At 40.8% G+C, this 27,166-nt stretch overlaps 1 protein-coding gene across 1 annotated transcript in view; it reads right to left on the minus strand.

The window, feature by feature from the left end:
• Positions 1-27,166, minus strand: part of LOC136867378 (trypsin-1) — a 124,815-nt gene that overhangs the window by 22,009 nt on the left and 75,640 nt on the right. Inside the window, exon 5 of the mRNA XM_067144558.2 lies at positions 14,848-14,955. Within this exon, the coding sequence (XP_067000659.2) occupies positions 14,848-14,955 (108 nt within the window). The remainder of the gene's footprint in view (positions 1-14,847; positions 14,956-27,166) is intronic.

Below are 27,166 nucleotides of genomic sequence, written 5' to 3' on the forward strand. Positions count from 1 at the left end.
GTCCTCGTGTTTGAAAAAAGCCACGTGCTATGGTTTGTAAACAAAGCCACGTGCTTTTTGACAGCTGTCAGCTGTCATCTTTAAACAAGAGAGCATTGCTAACTTCAGTGCTACCATCTTTACGGCACTAAACCTTATGGCTGCTACCTTATGCACGAGGGCGCGTGAAATTTGAAATTCCACGTGCTTTTTGACAGATTTCAGCTGCCACCTTTAAACAATAGAGCATCGCTAACTTCAGTGCTGCAACCTTGACAGGGGCTAAAACTTCGTGGTTGCCGACTTATGCACATGGCGGCGGACAATTTGAAATTCCACGTGCTTTTCCTTGACAGCTGTTAAGGTGACAGGCGCCATCATTAAAGAAGGGAGCATAGGCCTGGTATCTTGACGGGGCTAAAACTTCATGCCTGCCACATTATGCTCGTGGTGGCAGGCAATTTGAGATTCCACGTGCTTTTATCTGACAGCTGTCATCTTTTAACTACGTGGGCATGGAATTTAAACACGACTAACTTCAGTGCTGCTATGTTTACAAACCTAAACCTTGACTGCTGCTACCTTATTCACGTGGTGTGGTGGGCAATTTGAATAAACCTACGCGATTTTTTAACATCTGTCAAGATTACAGCCGCCATTTTAACCACATGGAATTGTTTTGAACATGGCTTACTTGAGTGCTGTGACGTAGCTAAACATCATTGCTACTACCTTATGGCGCGGAATTTAAATTGATCTTGACGGGACTTAGCCACGTCATGGGACATAGCCAGGGGTCTAACTACAGGCAAGCTGCCTTTCTCAATCTACTACCATCTTATAGATCATATAAAGCAAGTTGCGCTTGTCGACATACCACTATTTCAGAGAAAGCTTCTGATTTGACATACTCACCATCTGTTGTGAGCTGCCCTTCTCAACATACTATTATCTTAGAGAACCTAGTTTTTCGGCATACTTACTATCTTAAACCAAGCTGCTGTTTTTGACATCTTAGAGAACATTGATTTAAAGCAAGCTGCTCTTCTGAACACTCTGAGACTTTCTTTCTCGGCATACTTACTGTCTTGAACTAAGCTGCTGTTTTTAACATACGTATATCTCAGAGAAAGATTTAAAGCAAGCTCTCCTTATGTAAACTCTCAGACCTTAACCTTACTGCTGTTATCTTAACTACGTTTTCCATGGAATTTGAAAAGGGGCAAGAGGGCTTCCTCCTCCTTATCCATGTAGCGAAAGTGCTTATCTCTCTCACAAAAGGCCAAAGGAACACCTTCTTCTCATCCGCAGGGCAAAAAAGCTTCTCCACCTCGTAACAAAAGGGAAAAAGGGTTCCTCCTCGAGGTCAGCACAATCCCTCCTCCTTTGTCGGGGCTTAGCCGCGTCCCTCCTCTTAACAGCAAGATGTCTAGTGCGAAAAATCAGAAACCGCGGAAACACATATTGCTCTAAACGTGCAGCTAGCTCGCTCGGTAAACGCTAATTTACAAAATATGATTACAGCTAAGATGCATCTTCTATCAACCGCCTAGTGCGAAAATCATTTGCCGACTGCGAAAATCAGAAAGAGCGGAAACACATATTGCGCTAACCGCGTACCCAGCTCGCTCGGTGAATGCTTATTTACAAAATATGAATACAGCTAAGATACATCTTCTATCAATTGCCTAGTGCGAAAATCAGAAATCGCGGAAAATCATACTGCGCTAACCGCGTAGCCAACTCGCTTGGTAAACGCTAATTTGGAAAATACGTATACAGCACAACACGGGTTATCGAGCAGGCACGTGGTTAGCGTCCACGTAAAAAAAAATTTACACTCCTTATTTTATATGCTGTTTACAGAAGAAATGAACACTGATATACGCACACGCATCACTCCTTTATCGTAAAACAGAACACACGGACAAGAATGTTGTGAGATAGCCCTTACATTTTATTACAACACTTTATACTACTTACACACGAGTTTTAATTTGCTGTTCATACACAGATATACGAATTACCTAAGATATCTATATGTTAAAATAGGGGGAAAAGATCAAATCGTTTTTTTTTTTGTATGCATGTAGCCTGCGCCAAGTGATTAGAGCAAATGTGAGCAACACTGTGAGATCCTGCTATTGCTCGCAAACGTGAGCGGCAGTCACTTGACAACACAGTAAAATACACATGACCTTGTCCGGACATAGACAAGTAAGGCACACATTCAGTTTGAAATGAAATAACATTGGATAATATAATTAATATTCATTTCTAGAGATTAACGATAGAAATTACTAGAATGGGATACTTTGTAAGACCGAGTTCGCAGGTTACTGGAAGTTGATAGTAGTTCAAGCTCTAATCGTTAATAGCTTATTATTTTTAACGGATTTTAGTAGATGTTGAATTCTAGACTGAGCTAGAATCGAACCCCTTCCCTGTCGTAAAAATGACTATTTATAGGCACAGTATCCCCTGCCTGTCGTAAAAGGTAAATCGGGAATACTGTTGGAGCAGCGGTTGCTTGGAAGACCCCGGGTTCGTTACATTACGTGTAGATATAGAAAAAATATTTTTAAATATGTTCTACTTATGGCATTTCCTTTACAACTGTCGTAAAGGCTTGAGTTTGCCTCGTTAACGAACATGCATAACTAGGTTAGCATTATCGTTGTAGAAGAGGGATTGTGCTGCCCTCTATGACTCTACGCTATCGGATACAGATCTGTAGAAGGAAGAGGAGGAGATTAAGATGACCTCGTAACTGTACGGAGGAAGAGGACGAGGAGGACGAGGAGGAAGAAGAGGAATTGTGCTATCCTCTATAACGCTACGCTGTCGGATACAGAACTGTGAGGAGGGACTGTGCTGTCCTCTGTCTCGCTGCTAGGAGGAGAAATGCGGCTAAGCCTCGACAGGGGAGGAGGAATTTAGCTGTAGGAGGAGAAGGGACTGTGCTGTCTTCTGTATCGTTTCGCTGTTAGGAGGAGGAACGTGGCTAAGCCTCGACAGCAGAGGGATTAAGCTGACCCAGCAAGTTTAGGTCCCTCGAAGATAGTGTTGAGGATGAGGGATTGTGCTGTCCAATATAACGTTACGCTGTAGGATACAGAACTGTAGGAGGAAGAGGGATTGTGCTGACCTCAGGAGGAGCCATTTTACCTTTTGTTACGAGGAGAAGCTCTTTTGCCATCCTTCTTATTTTTGATAGTGCACTTCTTTGATGTTATACGCACAGAACACACTCTATCTTAAAATGCGAACACACTCAAAATACGGAATTGATTGTAGAACGTGCAGATGCTGTGAGGTAGACTTACACATTTTATTACTACACACAAACATACACATACACACACACGCGCGCGTTTTAATTCACTGCACGCTTTATTCACAGTTATAGCAATTTTAAATTTTTAGTATTTCATGTTGATTGCCTGAGATACTTACATGTAAAAAGTGGGGAGGAAAGATTAAATCATACATTAAGAATTTTGTATGTTGCTGTGTGCTCTCTGCGTGAACCCATAGAAAAATGAACGAGGCACACACAGCGAGATCCTGCCTGTGCATTGCTCGCTGACGTGACTGGATACGATAGCTCAGGAATACACGGGAAGTACCCGACATTGTCGGAAAACAAGTAAGGCAGCCGTCTATTCTAATATTATTATTATGGCTTGGAAATTGCTCCTATCGTTATAATTTTGATTTTCATAATATGTATGTAGTGAAAGTAGCACGTGACATACATTAATAGCCTGGTGTGAAACCACCCTCAGCGGCTGACGACAGTGAGATTCAAACCCACTATCTCCTGGATGCAAGCTCATAGCTGCGTGCCCCTCACTACACCTCTACACCATTTTGGAATGGTTTAGGGCAGAGCCTCTCAGGGTGCATGCGCGTGGTGCATGCACTGTGCACGGTGCAAAAGACAACTTGGCTTGGTTGATCAGAGTGCAGACCCCCCACTCCTCGATTTGGAGCAATAGCGCTTACTCTCTCTTTCCTCACGCCTGTCTCGCTCGCTCCGCCTGTCTCCCTCTGCCCCACTTGCGCCGTAGCGCTCCAAATCCAAGCTGACTCGAGCCGAGCATAGGCGAGTTGAGCCGAGCTTAGCCGAGTAGCCCAAAGACGAAGCGTTGATCCGAGCCATGCCGAGCGGCAGCGATGCACAGTGCACGGAGCTCTTGCGCCTCTATCTGCACGCGTGAGATTTTGGGCGTTTGAGAGGCCTTGGTTTAGGGACTCTAGTTTTATGGCTAGCTGCTCTTCTCGATATGCCCCTTCCCGACACCATGTTTGAGCAGCCTAACGACCCTAGTATTAATCCTAGATGCCCTTCTCTACATGCCCCTTCCCCGTGCAGCGGACGCTTAGTAGGCCAAGACCCCTTCGGAGCTGTAAGCCACACACACTACGTAAAATTAAAGGACAATATAGACCGCGCAACTACAGGGTGCTCAAAAATGGGGGCATAATTTCAGGTATGTGTTTGTTATATGTAGACAATCAAAATAGTTCATTACAACATGTGTCCGGAAATGCTTCATTTCCGAGTTATGGCGTTCACAACACTGAACTTCACCGGAACGTTTTTCTTTCGCAGGTTATTGTCATTACAGAAGATGTTCTAAATGTCCACCTCCTGCTTGAATACAGACCTCACATCGATGTATCATTGACTAGGTTCGAATGTTTCTTGATCGATGGATAGGTAGAGGTGGGCCGATTGCTTGGTCTCCACGCTCACCTGATCTGAACCTTCTCGTTTTCTACTTGTGGGGCCATTTCAAATCATCGGTGTATTCGTCTCCGGTGCTTGATGGGAAAACTCATCGGAATCGAATTGTGGCATCGTGTGAGGACATACGCAATACTCCTGGAGTTTGGGATTGTGTTCGCAGGTCAATGAGACATCGATGTGAGGTCTGTATTCAAGCAGAAGGTGGATATTTTTTAACTTCTTCTGTAATGACAATGACCTGCGGAAGAAAAACGTTGCGGTGAAGTTCAGTGTTGTGAACTCCATATAAGTCAGAAATGAAGCCCGTCGCCACAAGACCTGTCTGTGTCGGTGCGACGTAAAGCAAAATAGCAAAAAAAAATGAAGCATTTCCGGACACATGTTGTAATGCACTATTCTGATTGTCTACATGTAACAAATACATACCTGAAATTATGCCCTCTATTTTTGAAACACCCTGTATAATACTGTTATTATCTTCAGCATTAATAATAATACCCTACTGAAAAATATCTTCACTGGCTAACGACAGGGGAATTCGAACCCACTATCTCCCGAATGTGAGCTCATGGCTGCGTGCCCCTAACCACGCGCCGACACCATATTGGAGTGGTCTAAGAATCCTACTTTTAAGGCTAGCTGTCCTTCACGACACATCCCATACCGACACCATCTTCGAATGATCATAGGACCCTAGTTTTATGGCTAGCAGCGCTTCTCTACATGCCACTTCCTGACACCATGTTGGAGGGTGCCTAAGGACCCTGGCCTTAAGGCTAGCAGCCTTTCTGGACATATCCCCTTCCCAGTACCATCTTGGAATGGTCTAAGGACCCTAACTTTATGGCTAGCTGCCCTTCTGTACATGCCTTTGCCCCGTTAATATCTGAGAGAGATCTATCCTCAGAGGTCTCTAGTTTTATGGCAAGCTGCCCTTCTCGACATGCCCCTTCCACGAAACCATCTTGGGGTCTAAGGACCCTACTGTAGTTTTAAGGCTAGCTGCTCTTCTCGACTTGCTCCCTCCCGACACCATCTTTGAAGGGTCTAAGATCCCAAGTTTTTAGGTAAGATGCCCTTCTCGCAATGCCCCTTCCCCGACACCATCTTGGAGGGACCTTAGGACCATAGCTTAAGGCTAGCTGCCCCTAACAATGTCAGGTATTTTTACCTGCAACTATAGGGGAAGCTGATAGTGATAAAGAAAATCTAGACAACACAAATATAATGTTGATATTATTTTATTATTATACACAGTTATACTTGGTCATTTCGTAGTAAGTGCAGAGAAGATCCTCATACAAGCAGTGCAACACAGGAAGCGCGCATTTTTGCTGAGGCGTGCATACCTATCATAAACTCGACAGGATGTAAGCTCTGCTAGGGCTGTCCAAGACTACACTGAACTGACTTTTACACTCGCAATTGAAACAATATAAATTAATAAATTTTGTTATTTCGTGACGCGCGTTGGTGTCCTATTAGCCTAGAGATTGTAGTAAACAATTCCCTGTGACCTAACCATGAATCGAACTCGTTAGTCTGGGTACACTGCGAAGGCTGGCATTTTATAACTGACTACATATCGTAAACAGAACACCGCGTCTACATTCCCCTACAGATTAAGGTTAGTGATTACTGAACTAACCAACAGATTGTAGAAAAAATCCCCTGTGACCTAGCCGGGAATCGAACTCAGTAGTCAGGCTACACCGCGATGTAATCTCAGGGAAGTGGCATGTCGAGAATGGCAGCTAGCCATAAAACTAGAGACGTCTGAGGATACACCACTCCAAGGTAGTAACGGAGAAAGGGCATGTAAAGAAGGGCAGCTAGCCTTAAAACTAGTGTCCTTAGGCTGATCCAAGATGGTGTCAGGAAGAGGCTTGTCGAGAAGGGTAACTAGCCATAAAACTAGGGTCCTTAAGCCATTTCAAGATGGTATTATCAAGGGTATATGTCGAGGAAGGCAGGTAGCCTTAAAAGTAGGGACCTTAGTCCCCCTTCAAGATGGTGTTGGGAAGGGGCATGTAGAGGAGGGCAGCTAGCCATAAAAATGCGTCCCTAGACAATTCTAAGATGGTGTCGGGAAGAGGATAAGTCGAAAAGGGCAGCTAGTCTTAAAACTATGGTTCTTAGATCACTGCAAGGTGCTGTAGGGGTGTGGTTAGGGGCAAGCATCTATGAGCTTGCATCCAGGGGATAGTAGGTTTGAATTCCACTGTCCTCAGCTAGTGAAGATGGTTTTCCATGGGCTATTATTATTTTAATAATGCTGAGGATAATAACAGTATTTTATTTGCGAGGTCTAGATTGACCTTAAATTTTAAATAGTGTCTTTGGCTTTCAGCTCCGAAGGGGTCTTAGGCTACTAAGCGTCCGCTGCATGGGAAAGGGGCATGTAGGGAAGGGCAGCTAGCCTTAAAACTGGGGTCGTTAGGCTGCTCCAAGATTGTGTCTGGAAGGAGAGAGGTCGATAATGGGAGGTAGCTATAAAGCTAGGGTTCTTAGACAACTCCAAGATGGTGTCGGAGTGTGGTTAGTGGCACGCAGCTATGAGCTTGCATCCAGGGATAGTGGGTTTGAATCCCACTGTCGTCAGCCCTGAAGATGGTTTTCCGTGGTTTCGCATTTTCACACCAGGCAAATGCAGGGGCTGTACATTAATTAAGGTCATGGCTGCTTCCTTCCAACTCCTAGGCCTTTCCTCTCCCATTGTCGCCATACGAACTATCTGTGTTGTTGCGACGTAAAACCAAAAGCAAAAAAAATATATATATATTTTTTCGCGGTGACTAAATCAAAGTTCGAATCTATATCTGTAAATACAGATATATTTTCTGTTGCATGTGTTGGAGATTTTCTTTTTTTAATCTAACATTCAACAGACAGATCAGCGTTGAATCCATCGCAGTAATAGAAATATATTTTTATAGTAGTCGTGTGTTCGGTATTTTTATTCTAACTATATTCAGTAAGAACGGGATTCGATTCCATGTATTGCATGTAAACATTTTCTTTAATTCTAACGATGAAAGCATTACTCCATTGAGAAAAGGGTTCGATTCCATGTGTTGCATGTATTAGTGATGTTTTATTCTGACGATGAAATAAGAGAACAGGGTTTAAATCCATATTTTTTTATTCTGTCACGGTTACTAAATCGGAGTTCGAATCTATATCTTGAATACAGATTTTTCTGTTGCATGTGTTAGAGGTTTTCTTCTTATAATCTGACATTCAACAGAGTGACCAGTGTTCGAATCCACCACAGTAATATAAATCATTTTTATAGTGTTTAGGTGTTTGGTATTTTTGTTCTACCATTAATCAGAGAGATCATGGTTCGATTCCATGTGTTGCATGTATTAAAGATGTTTATTCTGACGATAAACGGAGAGAACAGGGGTTCGCATCCTTGATTATTTTCTGTCACAGTGACTAAATCAAAGAGATCAGAGTTCGAATCAATATCAGTAATACAGACTTTTTTCAGTTGCATGTGTTAGAGATTTTCTTCAAGCGTCGGTTGGAGAAAAGTCTTAGCGACGGTGTTTTGTTCTGCTCAGAACACGATGAGAATGAATGCTGACTATTCAGATATTTACAGTAAGATTACAACAGACTGTATATGTTCTAATCACAAAATAAGTTGTTGGTCTTGGTAGAGGACACAGCTCAATGCACTTTTCCGTCCCCTGTAACAGGATTAAACATGTACAGCTCAACAGCATCTTTTATCTTGTTCAGGAAGGGAAGTCACGCGTCGGATACAGATGGTGTCGAGAAGGTCATGTAGCCATAAATCTAGGATCCTCTGAGATTAGTTCCCCTCCAAGGTAGTGTCGGAGGAAGGGATTATCCGGCAAAAAGGGCAGCTATTCTTAAAACTAGGGTCCTTAATCTCCTGTCTATAAGGGCATCTTGCCTTAAAATGTCGGTACTTATGCCTCCCGTATCGGGAAGGAGCAAGTCGAGATGTCGAGTTCTAGTGTTTCCAGAGACCTATGCGTCCTGTTATGGCTAGAAAATGTGTTGCTTTCGTTGACTTGTCTGCCTCATCCTTGGCTTCGACGATATGAAAGTGACCGAGGTGTGAGTGACGGGTAATGACATTCTTTACGCAGCTATGTTGCGAATGGTATGAGAATATCACTCTTAGGATTTGTTGGTGTGGAAATTACAGTGGGCTTATCAGACTGATATGAAATAACATCTGGCATAGTAAGGAAATCAATGGAAAAAGAACATACTCCTTATTTTCTTAGTATGCCTCTTCAATAATGCCTACCGAGCTCGATAGCTGCAGTCGCTTAAGTGCGGCCAGTGTCCAGTATTCGGGAGATAGTAGGTTCGAACCCCAGTGTCGGCAGCCCTGAAGATGGTTTTCCGTGCTTTCCCATTTTCACACCAGGCAAATGCTGAAGCTGTACCTTAATTAAGGCCACGGCCGCTTCCTTCCGAGTCCTAGCCCTTTCCTGTCCCATCGTCGACATAAGACACATCTGTGTCGGTGCGACGTAAAGCCACCAGCAAAAAGGAAAAAAAAATAGCGTACTAATAAATCGGTTTATTATTATTATTTATTGATAACTGGAATAGGTTGTTAGTAAGCCATATGCCGCGGCACCGTCAAATGAGATGAGGGACACCGAGGTATTGATATAGGCTACTGTCATTCTTAAATCGTATAATTTGACATGGTAATCGCTCAGTGTTGAAGATATAGAAATTCTGATACTCAGTCGGTATTTCATACTTGCGCGAAATTGTTTCAGCGCTGTTTTCAAAGTTGTCAAAATAATAAGAGAAATATACTTCGAACAAAAATAACGCTGAAACCTGATGTACGAAGACGTACACACCCAAGTAACTGGGATTCTTTAAGTTTATTTATTTCTTCTAAAATTTAGTCCCTTTCTTATTTACCAGTATTTAAAAAAAGACATTCTATGCGTAAAATAAACTTAATTGTTGTTCAGTGTTATGAATCTGATCAGCTTATGCAGTTGTAATGAACAGAGGATTTTTGCTTATTGAGCCGAACATTCATAAAATAAATGTTACGTTATTATAAATTACATTCGGGAAGAAAATAGTAACAGAGTAACTACCTCTATAGCTCAATCTTCTCTCCCAACCTAAAGTATTGCACTCATAATCAGTTACCAGTGACTTGTAAGGGGAGTGACCCATGAGCTGTACAGAATATTGAACATTTTTTACTTTGGCAAGGTTAGCAGTACTTTTTTGTTTATAGAGATTCCTCTGGCTTGAGGAGAAGTAGTATGATTTCTCAACACGACTCACCTTAAAAATTTCAAGGGGGTGCAACATTGGTTAACTTGCTCAGGCAGCACATTAAAAAAATTATATTTAAATAATATTTTACAAATTCGTTACAGTATTTACGATCAATAACATTCCATTCCTGTTTACATTTTTCTCTTCTTTTCCGAAGCAGTCCCATAATTTTACGTCGTTTCCGTACATTCTTGTTAAAGACCACAACAGTATAGGATCGAACTTCAAAGAAGTGTCTCACAATATTTTCTTTTAAATTACAGCACGTTGGAAAACACGTACTGGTACATTTATCATTCAAAATTTTCTCCGTTACAATATTTGCACCATTCTGCAGTATATAATGCTTGTAATCCCTATAGAAGACCTCACAGTTACATATTAATTTCATAACTTCACAATTTGGTTTCTTTAGACCACCCAAATTAAAAAAACGAATGTTTCGGAGCTTGAGTCAGAAAGCTCATAGTTTAAAACCTATCTGCATCTAGGCCTACCACAGATCTTGGTTTTCAATAATGCATTTGTTGTACTACCACCAACGTTGAACGAGTTCTTTCTGTCATATGAAGTTAGTTTTAACAAATATTGTAACTGTGGTGCTTCGATGTTGGACTCCTCTTGTCGGACTTTGGGGGCAGAACTGAATATTGAATGATCAATGTGACTGAATTGAGGGGTGTAGTGATGTCAGTGGGTGCTGGATGCAGGTTTAAGTCAGCAGATGAAGTAGAAGATGTAGCAGAGGCAGTGCAGGCATAATGGACCAGAAGGGAATCTAAACAACCTGTATCCCGTAGTAGAGACATTACTACAATTAGGTGCAGAACAACCCACCATTATGTAATAAATATCCACACAAATATAGCACTATTTTGTCACTGCACGCGGTGATTAAAGCAATACGTTCAACGTGACGAAGCGAGGGCTATAGGAGAAACTAGAGTTTGATCACATGGCCCATTGTGCATGTATGAACCAAAATGGCAGCTAAGCATACCCATCTTATAGGGCTTTATCCCGCTCCATTACACTTAGGCTACGTCACATCATCCATAGAATGTCCAATTCTTTGTACTCGGAATAACTCCCACAATAATTATCGTACGAGCGTGGGAATAACACCACCAAGTTTCAATAATATCCTCCACGGATTAAATAGGATATTAGAGGAAATATGACAGAGTCACCGTCCGGAACTCCGGTATAAAGGAGACACGAGACCGGGATACAAAATGTCGGTAGAGGCAGAGTGGGTCTCGGCCCATAAGTGGCCACGGCTTCTCCGTGGTCCAACAGCTCTGGACTCAGATCGGCCAACCGAACAGAGGAGGGGTGGTCACGGTTTCTGCATTCGGGAGATGGGAAAGGGCTGGACCTCACAGCTGGCCCCAACAGTCCGCTGTCCTGAGAATGGTTCTCCGTGGTTTTTCGTTCTTTTGCACTAAGGCGAATGCCGGGACAGTTCCTAGTATAGGCCACGGCCGCCAACCCCCTCACATTCTCCGTGCATCTCCTTCACTGTAACAAATCCCCCGGAATGAGAGACAGCGTCACCGTCTAAGAGGCCCGCCTCCCCCTTCAGTGCAGGAATGAAAACGTTTTAGTAGTAGTAGTAGTAGTAGTAGTAGTAGTAGTAGTAGTAGTAGTAGTAGTAGTAGTAGTAGTAGTAGTAGTAGTAGTAGTAGTAGTAGTAGTAGTAGTAGTAGTAGTAGTAGTAGTAGTAGTAGTAGTAGTAGTAGTAGTAGTAGTAGTAGTAGTAGTAGTAGTAGTAGTAGTAGTAGTAGTAGTAGTAGTAGTAGTAGTAGTAGTAGTAGTAGTAGTAGTAGTAGTAGTAGTAGTAGTAGTAGTAGTAGTAGTAGTAGTAGTAGTAGTAGTAGTAGTAGTAGTAGTAGTAGTAGTAGTAGTAGTAGTAGTAGTAGTAGTAGTAGTAGTAGTAGTAGTAGTAGTAGTAGTAGTAGTAGTAGTAGTAGTAGTAGTAGTAGTAGTAGTAGTAGTAGTAGTAGTAGTAGTAGTAGTAGTAGTAGTAGTAGTAGTAGTAGTAGTAGTAGTAGTAGTAGTAGTAGTAGTAGTAGTAGTAGTAGTCTTATTCCACAGTCAGTCCCGCGTGTTTGAATGCTGGTGAACATCGATGCGCTGATATGGCTAAATGAGTAGAAATCTTCAAAGCTGGTAAGAAGAATAAATTTGTACGTGGAAACGGACTGAGCCGTGTGAGCAGTGGTTAAGGCACTTTAGAATAATCCAAAAAATTAGCTTTAACATTTTCAAGGTGATTAGAGCCTAGTGTGCCAAACTTAGAGTTTCACCTGTGTGGTGAACACCAAGGTACCGGTAACTCTAAAATTCAGTAATCTCTGAACTTAATATTCCTCTGAGAATAGACTGTGTTTCAAATGCTTCAGTCATTCGTAAACAGCATTGTCGTATGAGATAACTTTGTAAGTCCTGAACTGTGTAAATACTTATGTCTTGTGAACTAACCTTGCTTTTTTTATTTTACAAATGGGACTGTGTCATGAAGGTCTTCTTATGGAACAATTTCACTTACTTAATTACGTAACAAAAACTGCGCAATGATAGTCTCCATGTGAATAACTTAAATTTATTCTTTCCACGAACTGAAGTATATGTTTGTATTATTTATTTGTGTTATTTATTTCGTGAACTGTGCAATACTCTGACGGTGATAATATTCAAGTAACATAACTTCCTATTACTTTCACACCGAAACATCGTGAACGGGACTAACTTCACATTTTAACATCGAGCAGACAATCGAAGTATTTTTTGTAAGAAGTTGTAAACAATTTCCCATCTGTAATAGTAGTATTCCATTCTGAATAAACTCTCCGAATTCCTCTGCATAGTATTACTGTAATACTATACGATTTATTGAGGGTCTCCGTGGCTTAGTCGACAGCGCGCTCGCCTCTCGCCGCTTGGTTCCGTGGTTGAAATCCCGGTCACGCCATGTGAAAATTGTGCTGGACAAAACGGAGGTGGGACAGGATTTCTCTGGGTACTCCAGTTTTTCCTGTCATCTTTCATTCCAGAAACACTCTCCAATAACATTTTATTTCATCTTTCAGTCAGATTAGTGCGACAGGCTTCGGCAGCCGGCACAATTCTTATCCTCGCGGCTAGATGGGGCTTCATTTATTTCATTCCTGACCCGGTCGAATGACTGGAAACAGGCTGTGGATTTTAACTCTAAGATCTATTGCGTCCTCAAACTCTAGTGCACTTTATCACTCAACCATAGTACAAGTATAGTGACACGTGTGCTCACCTCATTGATTGGAGTGAGTGTAACCTGTACGTGAACTACAAGATGTTCTACAATGTCTGGTAAATTGTACAACTTGTGGAAATTCGAAATCAGCCAGCGAGGGAGTACTCCGTGGTTTTCATGGTTCTGGCAGCCATTTCCTAACCTGGACGAGGAGGACCAGGTTTCGATACTGACACGGCATTCAGCTGTACTAGAAGATCTTGTACTGAGTAACTCCGGCTGTACTGAGGTGATGTTACAATTTGTTTTATTTTAATAAAAGAATAGTTCAAAAGAATTATGAACATTGTTTCAAGTTCAAACCTCCCATTCTCTGTACCTGCTCCAAGACAGCATACCGTACACCCCTTGCGTCAGTCTCATGTTCTTCAAGCACGAAATGCGTGTATTTCCTGGTACAGTATATTCTATCCCGTTTCGAGTAATTAGTGTCTGAACTGTCCTTTATTTCGTGTGTGGTCTCTTAAATCTAGCGATTATTTTATCACTTTCGCTCTCTACTTAACTGTGCTTCATTTTCAGCTTGTTTGATACTATCCAAGAGGTACTTTCATTTCTCCAAGCACTCTGTACATTCTTGCTCTACGAAACTGATCTCCTCTGAATCTTAACAACAAAATCATCCTTATCCGAATATCGACCTCAGGAATATGTTTGAATCTGAACCATTTCTCACTGTCTATTTTTCATTAGTAAACAAGTATAGATCTTATAATTCCGAGATGAAAGTCCGAGTTGTTCAGTACCTCCATATTTTTGATAAAGATATAATGTCCGTGAAGAAATTACCGATTTCATTTTGTGATGTGACGTTAGGGAGAAATCCATGTTTTTGAAGTATGAATTTTAGATCTTCAATCATTACCCGAAAGCAATACTGAAGAAGCCTTTGTCCTATTTCATTCATTACTTCATATCCGTGTATTCCCATGTCAGATTCTACAATAACCTCTTTTGTTCCATCTTTGTAGTTGTAGTCATCCATACAAATTTGAACTCACATCTTTTCCTCTCCAAGGTATTACACAAAAGATAGTCGAAGAGCTTCCACTTCGTTGACAGATGCTGCTTCAGTTTGAACTTGCAAGATACATATATTTTGTATTTCGCATTTTAAATGAGAATTTTAGATTCTTGGCTCATTTTCCTTTTACGTCTTTGTCAGTCATTTTATAAGGTTTAATCTAAAAGACATCGCGTTTTAAACACTTGTAATATGTAATAGTTTTTGAAATTATTCCAAAATAAAAACTGTTTAACCACACCACTCAGTAGCAATTCGGGCCTTTTCTCCGATCTCACTCACCACAGCTACTTCACAGTAGCGTAAACACTACGCTTTAAGATCAAGATATCAATACTAAATGTTGCTACAGTGAACGGTAAAACACTCTCAATATTTTTTGACTTCAGAAAAAGTGCACATAGATCTATGTGTAACTCAGACAAAGTCCTTACTTATTAAAAATAACAGTAATAACATTACATAATGAATGGAAGTATTCCTACTCACTTTAGTTACGCCCCATCCGGTCACTATAGCCTTGGTCCCTCCTTTGACAGCTTTTTCATTCAATTCAATCGCCTTCACTTTGTCAGTGAATTTGAATGGAGGTGATACCTGAATGGAAGGAAACAAAGTAGATTAGTTAAAATGTTTAAGTTTTTACAGCTTCGTCACGAAGGATCAGTTAGTGTGTACATTTCGGTCAAATTGGCAGAATTATGTGTAGTAGTATTTTGTGGATTGGTGAGGAAATCAATGGGCATCCAAATCACTCATTTCCTTATCATTCCTCTTCGGTGATGCCTAAACTATCTATGATAGCTGATGGCGAACTGTTGGGGATCTAACCAGTCTTCAGGATACATAACAAGGACTTCTCTGAAACGTCTCAGTACAGGTAAAATATGTTATGGAGGATATGTAATTGGAAATTCTAAGTCCCCAAGGAGGGAATTAGATACGTAATTTGTAAAATTCCCTTTGTATTAGAGGGAGAAAACCGCTTAATTTAAATAAATGACCAGTGAAAGAAAATGTGTTAATTCTCGTTTTCAATGCCACCTCGCGTTTCACCTTTCACCACCCGTGCCTGTTCCTGATAAACAAGTAGGGGAGACCGGGGCTAGTTGTTACACGGGGCAAGTTGTTATATTCCAATTTTAAATCAGTAGTACATCCTCGCCCTTCTCCTTTCAACCCCGGCACTCGTGACATTCAGCCACACAACGTTTATGTGAGCAAATGTGCGTTTTGTATGTCAGTAATTTCTTTGTTGTGGCATAAGATCTTTAGAGGTCGACGCCACGAAAATCTAGCATTTAAAAATTTCTTTGTTAACAGAATATAAATTCATAGCTTCTAAGCATCAACAGATAGGGATTCAATAATTATCTTAATAATTCATCAATATTTGAGGTAAATGACAGTATATTCACAAAATTTTAATTGTGATTATTATAAGATGCGAAACAAAATGGCGTCACAGGGGGCTAGTTGTTACAGTAAGCTGGGGATAAGTTGTTATACTGTGACAACTTGCTCCTCACTAGATTTTAATGTATATCAAGTATGTAGGAAGCATATAGCTTACCTTTTACGGGCGATATGAAGAATTATAACCGGAAGACAGAAAGAGGCAGTGCGCCAAAAGAGTCGTACATGAAGGAGGCGAAGCAAATGTTCTCTAGTTCGTGTTCTCTACGGAAGGCGGCACAAACATACGGAATAAATGTTATGACGTTACATATATTCTGTAAGAAACTTGAGAAAGGAACGTCAGTTAAGCCGTTTAGTTTCCATCATTCAGATAATGAGATAAATACATTACAGTAATTCATTCAATCATAGATACGCAAAAATATTGCTGTATTTACAGGCGTAGGACTATAATAATTTTAGGATGTAATTGTATTTTTTCACTTTTCATGTCACATGTTAAATTTTACCTGAATAGTTATAGTTTTTGAATAGTTTTTTCCTGAATAGTTAATACGAATATATCCCTTTATGTCTATTTTCAGAATCTGGACAGTCCGTTGTGCCTAGTGTAGGATACAAAATACGTCGTGAAGTCTTCCCTGATTCCCAAGAGTCTGATCTTGCAGAATACATAGAGAAAGAATGAAAACTTGATTGTGGTCTCTCAACAAAAGAGGTTCGACGCTTAGCGTACCAATATACTGTGAAAAATAACGTAACTATCCCATTTGGTTGGAGTGAAACAGAACAAGCTTCTTGTGACTGGCTATTAGCATTTATCAAACGAAAAATTACGTTGTCTATCCGGACACCGTAGGCAACGTCTGGCTCCATGGCTAAATGGTTAGCGTGCTGGCCTTTGGTCACAGGGGTCCCGGGTATCGATTCCCGGCAGGATCGGTAATTTTAACCATATTTGGTTAATTTCTCTGGCACGGGGACTGGGTGTATGTGTCGTCTTAATCATCATTTCATCCTCATCACGACGCGCAGGTCACCTACGGGAGTCAAATCAAAAGACCTGCACCTGGCGAGCCGAACATCTTCGGACACTCCCGGCACTATAAGCCATACGCCATTTCATTTTTTACCACAGGCGACGAGTTTAAGCAGAGCAACGAGTTTTAATAGGCACAACGTGTGAACATTTTTAAACAAGTTGCCAGTGGTTTTACGTTGCACCGACATAGATAGGTCTTATGGCGACGATGGGATAGGAAAGGCCTAGGCGCTGGAAGGGCCGTGGTCTTAATTAAGGTACCGCCTCAGCATTTGCGTGTTGTTAAAAGTGGGAAATCACGAAAAAAACATCTTCAGGGCTGCAACAGTGGGATTCGAACCCACTATCTCCCGGATGCAAGCTTACAGCAGCGCCCCCCTAACCGCACGGCCAACTTGCCCGCTTTTAACAAGTTGAGTGTCGTGTATGATCTGTATAAGTTTCAGTGTCACGAAGAGTACAATGTGGACGAAATCGCTGTAACTAATGTTCAAAAATCAACCAATATACCTGCAAGGAAAGGCGTGAAACAACTTGGTTCTGTGACATCTGCGGAGAGGGGTACCTTAATTACCATTACTGTGATTGTAAGTGCGAGTGGAAATTCAGTGCCTCCCTTTTTTGTGTTCCCAAGGAATAACTTCAGAGATCATTTTATCGCTAACGGACCTGAAAGACGTGCAGGATCCGCAAATAAATCAGGATGGATGACAGGTCAAGATTTTCAGTCCTTCATGAAACATTTCATTACTCACGCCAGGGCTACCATGGAGAAACCAGTTCTTCTTCTTCTGGATAACCATCCGTCTCGCCTTGATATTTCATTCCTCGATCTCGCAAAGGTAAACGGTGTGGTATTGCTTTCCTTTCCACCGCACACGTCTCACAAAGTACAGCCCTTGCATACATCTGTTTTCAGAGCCTTCAAGAAGTTTTTGGGCTGTGCCTCTGACGCGTGGATGAGAAGTAATCCTGGAAAACTCTTTTCATCTATGATATCCGAACCATAGTCCGTCAGTCGCTACCCAAAGCTGTCACTCCCAACAACATCAAGTCTGGGTTGCTAGTTACAGGCATATGGCCCTTTAACAGCCAGATCTTTTCAGACGATGATTTCTTGCCTTCTGCTGTAACCGATCGTCCACCCCTTGAAACCAACAGAGATTAGTGTTCTGGGGATCTTGATGCTTTATTGCCAATTTTTAGCAACTATGTATGCAGCGACCCGTCTGCATCGTCTCCTACACCAGGAACTTCTTTAACTGCTGTTCACGTAAGTCCAGAAGAAGTAAGGCCATTTCCTAAGGCAGGACCTCGTAAGACCGCACATAAGCGGAATACGACGGAAAGTGCCATTTTGACAGACACTCCAATAAAAGCTGCGTTACAAACTGAGGCAGAAAAGCGTGAATATAGAAAACGGCGTAACTTGTTCACAGAGGGACATAAAATAAGTGGAACATGTGGCATCAAAATCAAGTAAACCGTCAGAACAGAATCGTCGGAGGAAGAAGACGATTACCTCTGTATTGAGTGTGCTGAGCCTTACTCCCGCTCTAGGCCACCAACAAAATATCTTCAATGTACACGATGCTACCAATGGGCACATGACCCTTGTACCAAGTTCAACAAGTTCTATTGTGAACTGCAACTCTGCTGACGACTCGAGGTTGAGTCATCAGATTAGTCGAGAACAATGAAAAATTAATATAAGAATAAGAAGTTTGATCATAAAATTACCAATGTCATATTAGTATCATAAAGTGACATAATGCCACGTATCTATAATAAACAATTAATATATTCAGGGTGTGTGCTGTTTTCAAACCCCTATAACAACAAGCCCCATATAGTGTAACAACATGCCCCATAGTGGGGAAAGTTGTTACACTGTACATATTGACAAATAATTGCAAAATTCGTATAAATAGGCGGCTGAATAACAATAAAAAAATTGAATTTAACCTGAAGGGCAGTAATAACCCATTACGTCGGTGTTATTATGCTACGTATAGTATGTGGGAAGTTAAAAATTATTTTAAAAAAAATTGTAACGACAAACCCCGGTATACCCTATTCACGAGTTGTACTTTCTACAACACCCTACACTTTAAATTTTTATATATTTTTTATAAAGTAGGTATTAGTTGCTTATTGTTTATTTAATTCATTTCTCAATTCCTCAATTTGAATTATTTATTACAATTCAATAAATGTGTTGCGGGTAATTTGAATCATGGCTTGGGGCGTTAGTAATTCCGTAATTATCACAAAGAAATATACCTCATAACATTACGGTTTATCTATTTATAGAGGCAAATTACGTTTTAGTACAATAGCACACGTAAATTTAATTGTATAATAACGTAATATAGCTTACAGTGCACAAAATAGTGTTTCTTAACGCAGTTCAGTCTGTCTTTTAAACATTTTCTTCGGCGTACTGCGCACTGATTTGCTTCTTCTATGTAGGTTCCTTGAATGCAAGCTCATGGATTCTGAGGAATAGTTCGACGCTCTTTTAGGGGAGCTTACGGAGATACTGTCATATAGAGTAGCAACGGGAGTCAGCTCTGGACAATACTTTTGCAAAAAGGCTGATAAATCTTTAGGCAATGAGATTATTTAAGATTGTTTTGGATCGGGTCACGAGGTGTTCTTTCTTTAGACTTAACGACAGCGTCGTTAAGTTGGTGAATAATCGTTTCCGTGCATCATCATGACTACTGAAGCCCTGTATTATTCTGGAATTTATGCCAGCAATGTTCCTAATGTATATTATAATGCGAGAAGCCATCGCTTTGTGATGGAGCGTCTGACACAGGCCTACTTGATACCAGTCCTCCGTCGTGCAGCCTATTTCTGTTTCTGGTCTCACACATTCACTGCAGTGGTCCTTCAAAGATCCTGCCTGAACGAGGTGGCAGTAGCAGTTGCCTGCAGCATGATAATATGTAGTGTGAAATCGTAATAGGAAAAACATCTTCTGAACACTGTAACAAAAACATTCAATGATGTAATGCTCATTTAGAGATAACTTGTCTTATCATATCCTATAGAGGGTGGTCGGAGACAACGTGAACCGAGGATATGAGCTTTAGAGGTCTGGTCATACTGATAAATAATTTGAGAAAACAATTCGATATCTGGCACCGTTGTCATTTTATAAGACCCTGAAATCAATTTTTTAAATTTTATAATTGGCTTTAAGACGCATCGACACAGATAGGTCTTATGGTAAGGATGGGATAGGAAAGATGATGATGATGATGAGGAGGAGGAGGAGGATGCTTGTTGTTTAAAGAGGCCTAATACACTGACTGACAGTGACAATGCAACACCAAGGAGGAGTGGTTCGAAAGGGATGAAAGTTGTGGAAAAAAACAGAGACGGCACGGACGAATAATTGATGTTTATTTCAAACCGATATGCAGGTTACACAATGCGCACGGCATCGAATCAGTAGGATGTAGGACCACCGCGAGCGGTGATGCAAGCAGAAACACGTCGAGGTACAGAGTCAATAAGAGTGCGGATAGTGTCCTGAGGGATGGTTCTCCATTCTCTGTCAACCATTTGCCACAGTTGGTCGTCCGTACGAGGCTGGGGCAGAGTTTGCAAACGGCGTCCAATGAGATCCCACACGTGTTCGATTGGTGAGAGATCCGGAGAGTACGCTGGCCACGGAAGCATCTGTACACCTCGTAGAGCCTGTTGGGAGATGCGAGCAGTGTGTGGGCGGGCATTATCCTGCTGAAACAGAGCATTGGGCAGCCCCTGAAAGTACGGGAGTGCCACCGGCCGCAGCACATGCTGCACGTAGCGGTGGGCATTTAACGTGCCTTGAATACGCACTAGAGGTGACGTGGAATCATACGCAATAGCGCCCCAAACCATGATGCCGCGTTGTCTAGCGGTAGGGCGCTCCACAGTTACTGCCGGATTTGACCTTTCTCCACGCCGACGCCACACTCGTCTGCGGTGAATATCACTGACAGAACAGAAGCGTGACTCATCGGAGAACACGACGTTCCGCCATTCCCTCATCCAAGTCGCTCTAGCCCGGCACCATGCCAGGGGTGCACGTCTATGCTGTGGAGTCATTGGTAGTCTTCTGAGCGGACGCCGGGAGTGCAGGCCTCCTTCAACCAATCGACGGGAAATTGTTCTGGTCGATATTGGAACAGCCAGGGTGTCTTGCACATGCTGAAGAATGGCGGTTGACGTGGCGTGCGGGGCTGCCACCGCTTGGCGGCGGATGCGCCGATCCTTGCGTGCTGACGTCACTCGGGCTGCGCCTGGACCCCTCGCACGTGCCACATGTCCCTGCGCCAACCATCTTCGCCACAGGCGCTGCACCGTGGACACATCCCTATGGGTATCGGCTGCGATTTGACGAAGCGACCAACCTGCCCTTCTCAGCCCGATCACCATACCCCTCGTAAAGTCATCTGTCTGCTGGAAATGCCTCCGTTGACGGCGGCCTGGCATTCTTAGCTATACACGTGTCCTGTGGCACACGACAACACGTTCTACAATGACTGTCGGCTGAGAAATCACGGTACGAAGTGGGCCATTCGCCAACGCCGTGTCCCAATTATCGTTCGCTACGTGCGCAGCACAGCGGCGCATTTCACATCATGAGCATACCTCAGTGACGTCAGTATACCCTACAATTGGCATAAAGTTCTGACCACTCCTTCTTGGTGTTGCATTTGCTCTGTCAGTCAGTGTATAAATGAAAGGGTTTAGTACTGATTATAATATTTCTGCAAAAGACAATGCGAAACCTAATGCAATTAAATTTAAATTATCAATTGAAATTTGAAAACTGATAACTACTTAACTGATAAACAAAAGGGTCAGGAATCAACAAAAATTAAAAAGGGGGAAATATTAACATTAGCTACTCCAATTGTTCAAAAATATATGCATATATAAAAAAGATAAAAGAGCTTTCTGGATTAACAAAACATGGAGGATTTTTGCCAATTTTAATTGCTGCATTAGGTGCTTTTGGAGCATTAGCTGTGGAGCAGCAGGAATTGCAACTTCTGTACTGAATAAACAAAAAAGGGATAATTTGGAAAAAGAAAAGAAAAGTAGTGGAATTAGGAGATAAATTTTTAAAAATATTGAAAGAAATATTAAAAGATATAATAAGCCACTGAGTAATTTCGATTTAGAAGAAAATAGTTAAGGAATGAAAAATAAAATATTGTACCGGGACCGTCGCTACAAGAGAAGTCCGAAGTATGTTTGTTGAACTTCGCGCGAGGTGGAAGGTAGGCAGCCCGCCGAACGCAGTGACGTACCCAGCGAGTGACGTGGCCGCCGTAAGCCAGCTATACGTGCCATATATGGTAATGTTCCAGCTTACCCTCAAAAGTACATTTTGCGCTACTTTATCGCTATTTCGGCACTGCCATTTTAAAAACCATTACAATGGACGTAATCTGTCAAGATTTCAAGAAAATCCACCGAGTATTATAGGAGTTATAAGGGGAGATAATGCCCGAGTTCTAGACACTTCCATGCGAACGTGTATAAAAGGAGGACCACCCGACCTACGAATTGAGTATCTGTCACTCCGCCGTCTCTGTGACACGGGTGACAGGAGGAGTATTGTGTGTGTCGAACTTCTAGTTGACAGTCTTCGAAATGCAAGTATTGGAACTTCGATATTTTCTCTAAGTGTTGTGTCGGGATTTCATCACATTCTTGAAGTGCCTGATTGGGACTTCGTTATTTTCTGCGAGCATCGTGTTGGAACTTTGTCATATTGACACATTGGAACTTCGTTATTTTTCGTGTGTCGTGATTGGACTTTGATATTTTCTTAAAATGCCAAATAGGAACTTCGTTATTTTTCCGAAGCGTCTCATTGGAACTTATTTTCGCCAAGTGTAGCGGTAAGACTTTATTGTTTTCTTAAGGTGACATACTGGAACATTGTCACCGGAACTTTATTTTCTTCGAGTGTCGTGTTGGGACTTTAATATTTTGACACATTGGAACTTTGTTATTTCTACACATTGGAACTTTGTTATTTTCTTGAGGTGCCACATAGGGACTTAGTTATCCGACGACGATTGAAAGGACTTTGAATTTTCACGAGTGTTGTGTACCACATTGAACTTACGTTTCGAACTTATTCGAAATTGTATTTTGTGAATCAATTTCTGGAACATTGAAATTTTCCGAGCGTGCAGGATGAACTTGTGCCCTACCAATATAAACTTTCGTCTGAACGATATGACTTGTATTCCCAAGTACCTCATTGAATTTACGTCTTGTAAAGACTGTGAAACTTAGGGGACGTTCAACATTACGTTTAATTGTGAAATATGCAATACTTTCCAAGTGCTGCACTGGGACTTGTGTTTTGATTCTTATCCTCATTAAAGACTGTGACAATTCAGAATACGCATGTCACGTTCCCAGAAAGCCTAGAACTTTCCAGTAGTTTGAGTGAATCCATCATTTATGAAGTCCGTATTTTTCTTTCAAATATCATTTCCTTTAATGGCTATTCACTTCGCTTATTGACGGAACAAGACAGTTTCCGAGTGCTATTTATTCAGTTCATTGCCAATGTGTTTTAAATCTTCAGAAACTATGCATTAAGAACTGTGGTGACTATAATCCTCTAGAACATTCCAATTTACAGTAAGCTTGTGTTATGAACTTCCATTCCTACCAGTACAAAGTCGATATCATCTTGTTCTTCGAGTGATTATTCCAGAACGTTTTGATTTAATATCTAGAGTGCAGTAACCATAATTAAAAGGTCATATTTGTTCAGACAGTGCCATGAATGTGTGGAGTGCCGTGCAGAAAACTCAAGTGTGAATTACGTCTCAAATCGAACCCAGGAACGTGTGCCAATCTTCGAGACATTCCAGAACGTCGAGACATTCCAGAAAGTCGAGACATTCCAGAACCTCGAGACGTTCCAGAACTCCTCATCAGAGCAGGTGTGGTCCCTGCCCAGGCGATGTCCAGCACCATCCCAGGACTCGGAGGTACCAACCAGCCACGACACTTCCATGCTGCTGTACGAAGGTGATATGAACTTGCTTTTGATGATCAATAAACTCAATTTATCAAAAGAATCTCTAAAATTGATAACTATACCCCTCTCTGTACCAACTCCAATGATAAAGCCACTCCCTAGGATAAGATCCATGCTCGTTAATTTAATATCAAGCGCCTTAAAGATATGAACACTTTTTACGGGTACAACATATTAAAACTGTTTATATGATTGAAGAATTAACTCAAAATCCCCATAAAAATTAACCGAGAACTGTTAATTTAGATAATTCTGATCATGTTGGTACTCACTGGATTCGGTATTTCAAAATAAATAATGAAGAGTTTGTTTTGATTCTGTTACGATGTTTCGTGGATTTGCAGAGGTGAAAGAAGGTGCTGGCTGGAATGGGTTTCAACTTACGAAATTAAGGTTAATTTAAAACTCTAACAAAGGTTATATTTTCTTTTCAAAATCAACAAATGACAACAAATAACAAAGATGTAACAGCTACCAAGTAGCAGGTTAACAATTTAAGAATTTACAGAGCCCCAAGATTAAGTTCTGAGCTCACAGCTCACCACCACAATAGCTGAACGGCAGAAAACCCCTAAGTACGAGGAGCACTTGCTCCTAATTACAATGTTAAGAAGAAAAGAGCAGACCCGCTCTCAATTTTACAACCCTATCAAAGGCTACAACAAACTTCATTCCTAACTGCCCTTAAGGCGCACATACAGTGAAACAGGGGTATCTTGTACCCAACCTACAGGGCCTTCACATGAAGAAAAAAACTTTGGGTTAATTAAATGGCCCAAAAAACCAAACTGACTGGAGGCGTAGCTTGCACTCCTACATGAAACTTCTTAAAACCTAGGTGGCACTCGGCCAGTTATACAGGGGCTAATCCCATACTAGGGAGGTGACTAGTTGGCAAATAAGTTTAAGACTTTAAGAAGGAAGAGAAAAACGGTTACGAAAACATAGTCACCTCAAATTCAAAATGAAGGGGAGTTCGAGAGGGTGAAGCACTCTCTATCCCCGCTTTACAGATTTGTAATTTATAGATAGACAGAAAAGAATTTACATTTTAAAAGGGTAGTTTACATACTAAAGGTTTCGAACCTTCCCCGAGAGTTAAACTGCTGAGCTAGCAAGAAATGAAGATGTTAACAGGCCATTACCTTGTAGATGAACTGCTGCTTGGAGAAAGAGGCGCTTCCCGCCCCCTGCTATATATTTTCACACACTGCGAAAGATGTTACTGAAGTGGCACCGAGACAAAAAATCAGCAGTTTATATACCCTCGTGGAACATTCGAGACCTTTCAAGAATGAGTACACACCCCCCCCCACAACTTTATTGGATAGCTTAAAACAACATTTCCCTATCGGATAAGACATACGTTATTGGTCAAAAATTAATTAGAGAAATTCGGGATTGGCTAAATTCAAAACAAGCGGGTAGAAATGATTAATGTTGCCAACCCACAAACCACAGAACAACATTTAGTAAGGTCAAAAACTTATGAACACAAAACTTCTTCAGGAAGGTTCATTCCTTTGCAACAGAGTGCGTAATCCTCGTTTTTTCTCTGTAGAGACATCTAGAAGAGAATGTCCACACTTCTTGATACGGAATAAACAAACACAAATCAAAATAGACACAGTTCAGAACACTACAAGATTACCAAATTTACAGTAGTGACATATTTTAAGAAATAGTAGAATTAGTTCAGTTTTCAAGGTTCCAAACTTCTCCTGTAGAGGAGTTTAAATTGGCTCAATATTTGAATGGAGGTGTACCGCCCGGTACAGATTCATTTGGAGTGAATATACCTATACAGTTAGTAATTATCTTGGTTCAAATAACTTGTTTTTTAATACACAGACAATGCAAAATTGTGATGAATATATATATATATATATGTGTGTGTGTGTGTGTGTGTGTCTGTGTGTGGTCATTTGTGTATTTTTTTCATAAACTGTTTTCAGAAAAATATAAATTTATGAAATTTTGGATATGGAATGTCGTATGGCTTTTAATGCCGGGATATCCCAGAAGGGGTTCGGCTCGCCAGGTGCAGATCTTTCTATTTGACTCCCGTAGGTGACCTGCGAGTTGTGATGAGGATGCAATTATGGTGAAGACAACACATACACCCAGCCCCCGTGCGATTGGAATTAACCAATTAAGGTTAAAATCCCCGACCCGGCCGGGAATCGAACCCGGGACCCTCTGAACCGAAGGCCAGTACGCTGACCGTTCAGCCAACGAGTCGGATATTTTCGATATAGTAAATGGATATATTCGGAAATAAAATTAAAGATGTTGATAATATTATAACAAGAGGTATAGATGATAAAATTGAGCATTTTATCTAAAGAAAATTTGGATAAAGAATCCACAAATTTTAGGATTACTAAATAATACTAATTATAATTTATATAAAAAGAAAGATTTAGATAATAAAATTAAATATTTCATATCTAAATTTTTAAAATAATTATTAATATCAAATTTAATAAATAATTTTTCTAACAAGAAAGTTGTAGAAAAATTTAACCTATTGTATCTGAAGATAAATTTATTGAAGAATAAAAAAAATTGTCAGATTGGATAAAAATATAGATGATAATGTCTATATAAAGACGGATGTAGACAATATAATTTCAAATTTGGTATCTAACGACAAATTTGAAATAGTATTCAAAACTAAAATCCGGTATACTACGGATTATTTTGGATTCAGAAGAAAGATATTAAGAAATAGTGGTGTTAGGATTAGAAAAGTCACCAGTTCAAGAAATATATCTAAAGATGAGTTAAAACATATTATACAAAAGAAGAAATTGTAACAGTATTTCTGGACTATTCTACAAAACCAGAAATTGCTCCCATAACGAATGATATTCATAATCTAACACGAAAGGATTGGAAAGGAATTTTGAAACTAAATTAGATACCGAAATAAGCCATATGTTTTTGTATGAACTATACATAATTAAAATAATAGTTTCAGTTGTTGATTCTAAAAATCCTTTTCCAAAAAAATATATAGGTGATAATATGCAAAATATTTTTTCTGTATACCTTAAAAGATATATGTTTAAAGATACTATTACAGATATAGATTTGAGTAAATCATTAAAATAGGTCCTTTAAGGCCACGGCCGCTTCCTTCCCACTCCTAGCCCCTTCCTGTCCCATCGTCGTCATAAGACCGATCTGTGTCAGTGCGACGTAAAGCAACTTGAAATAAATAGGTCCTTTACGTAGGTTAAATTTTAAATTGGTGACATTCTTAAGAT

The sequence above is a fragment of the Anabrus simplex genome, chromosome 3, assembly GCF_040414725.1.
Source record: "Anabrus simplex isolate iqAnaSimp1 chromosome 3, ASM4041472v1, whole genome shotgun sequence".
Taxonomy (NCBI): domain Eukaryota; kingdom Metazoa; phylum Arthropoda; class Insecta; order Orthoptera; family Tettigoniidae; genus Anabrus; species Anabrus simplex.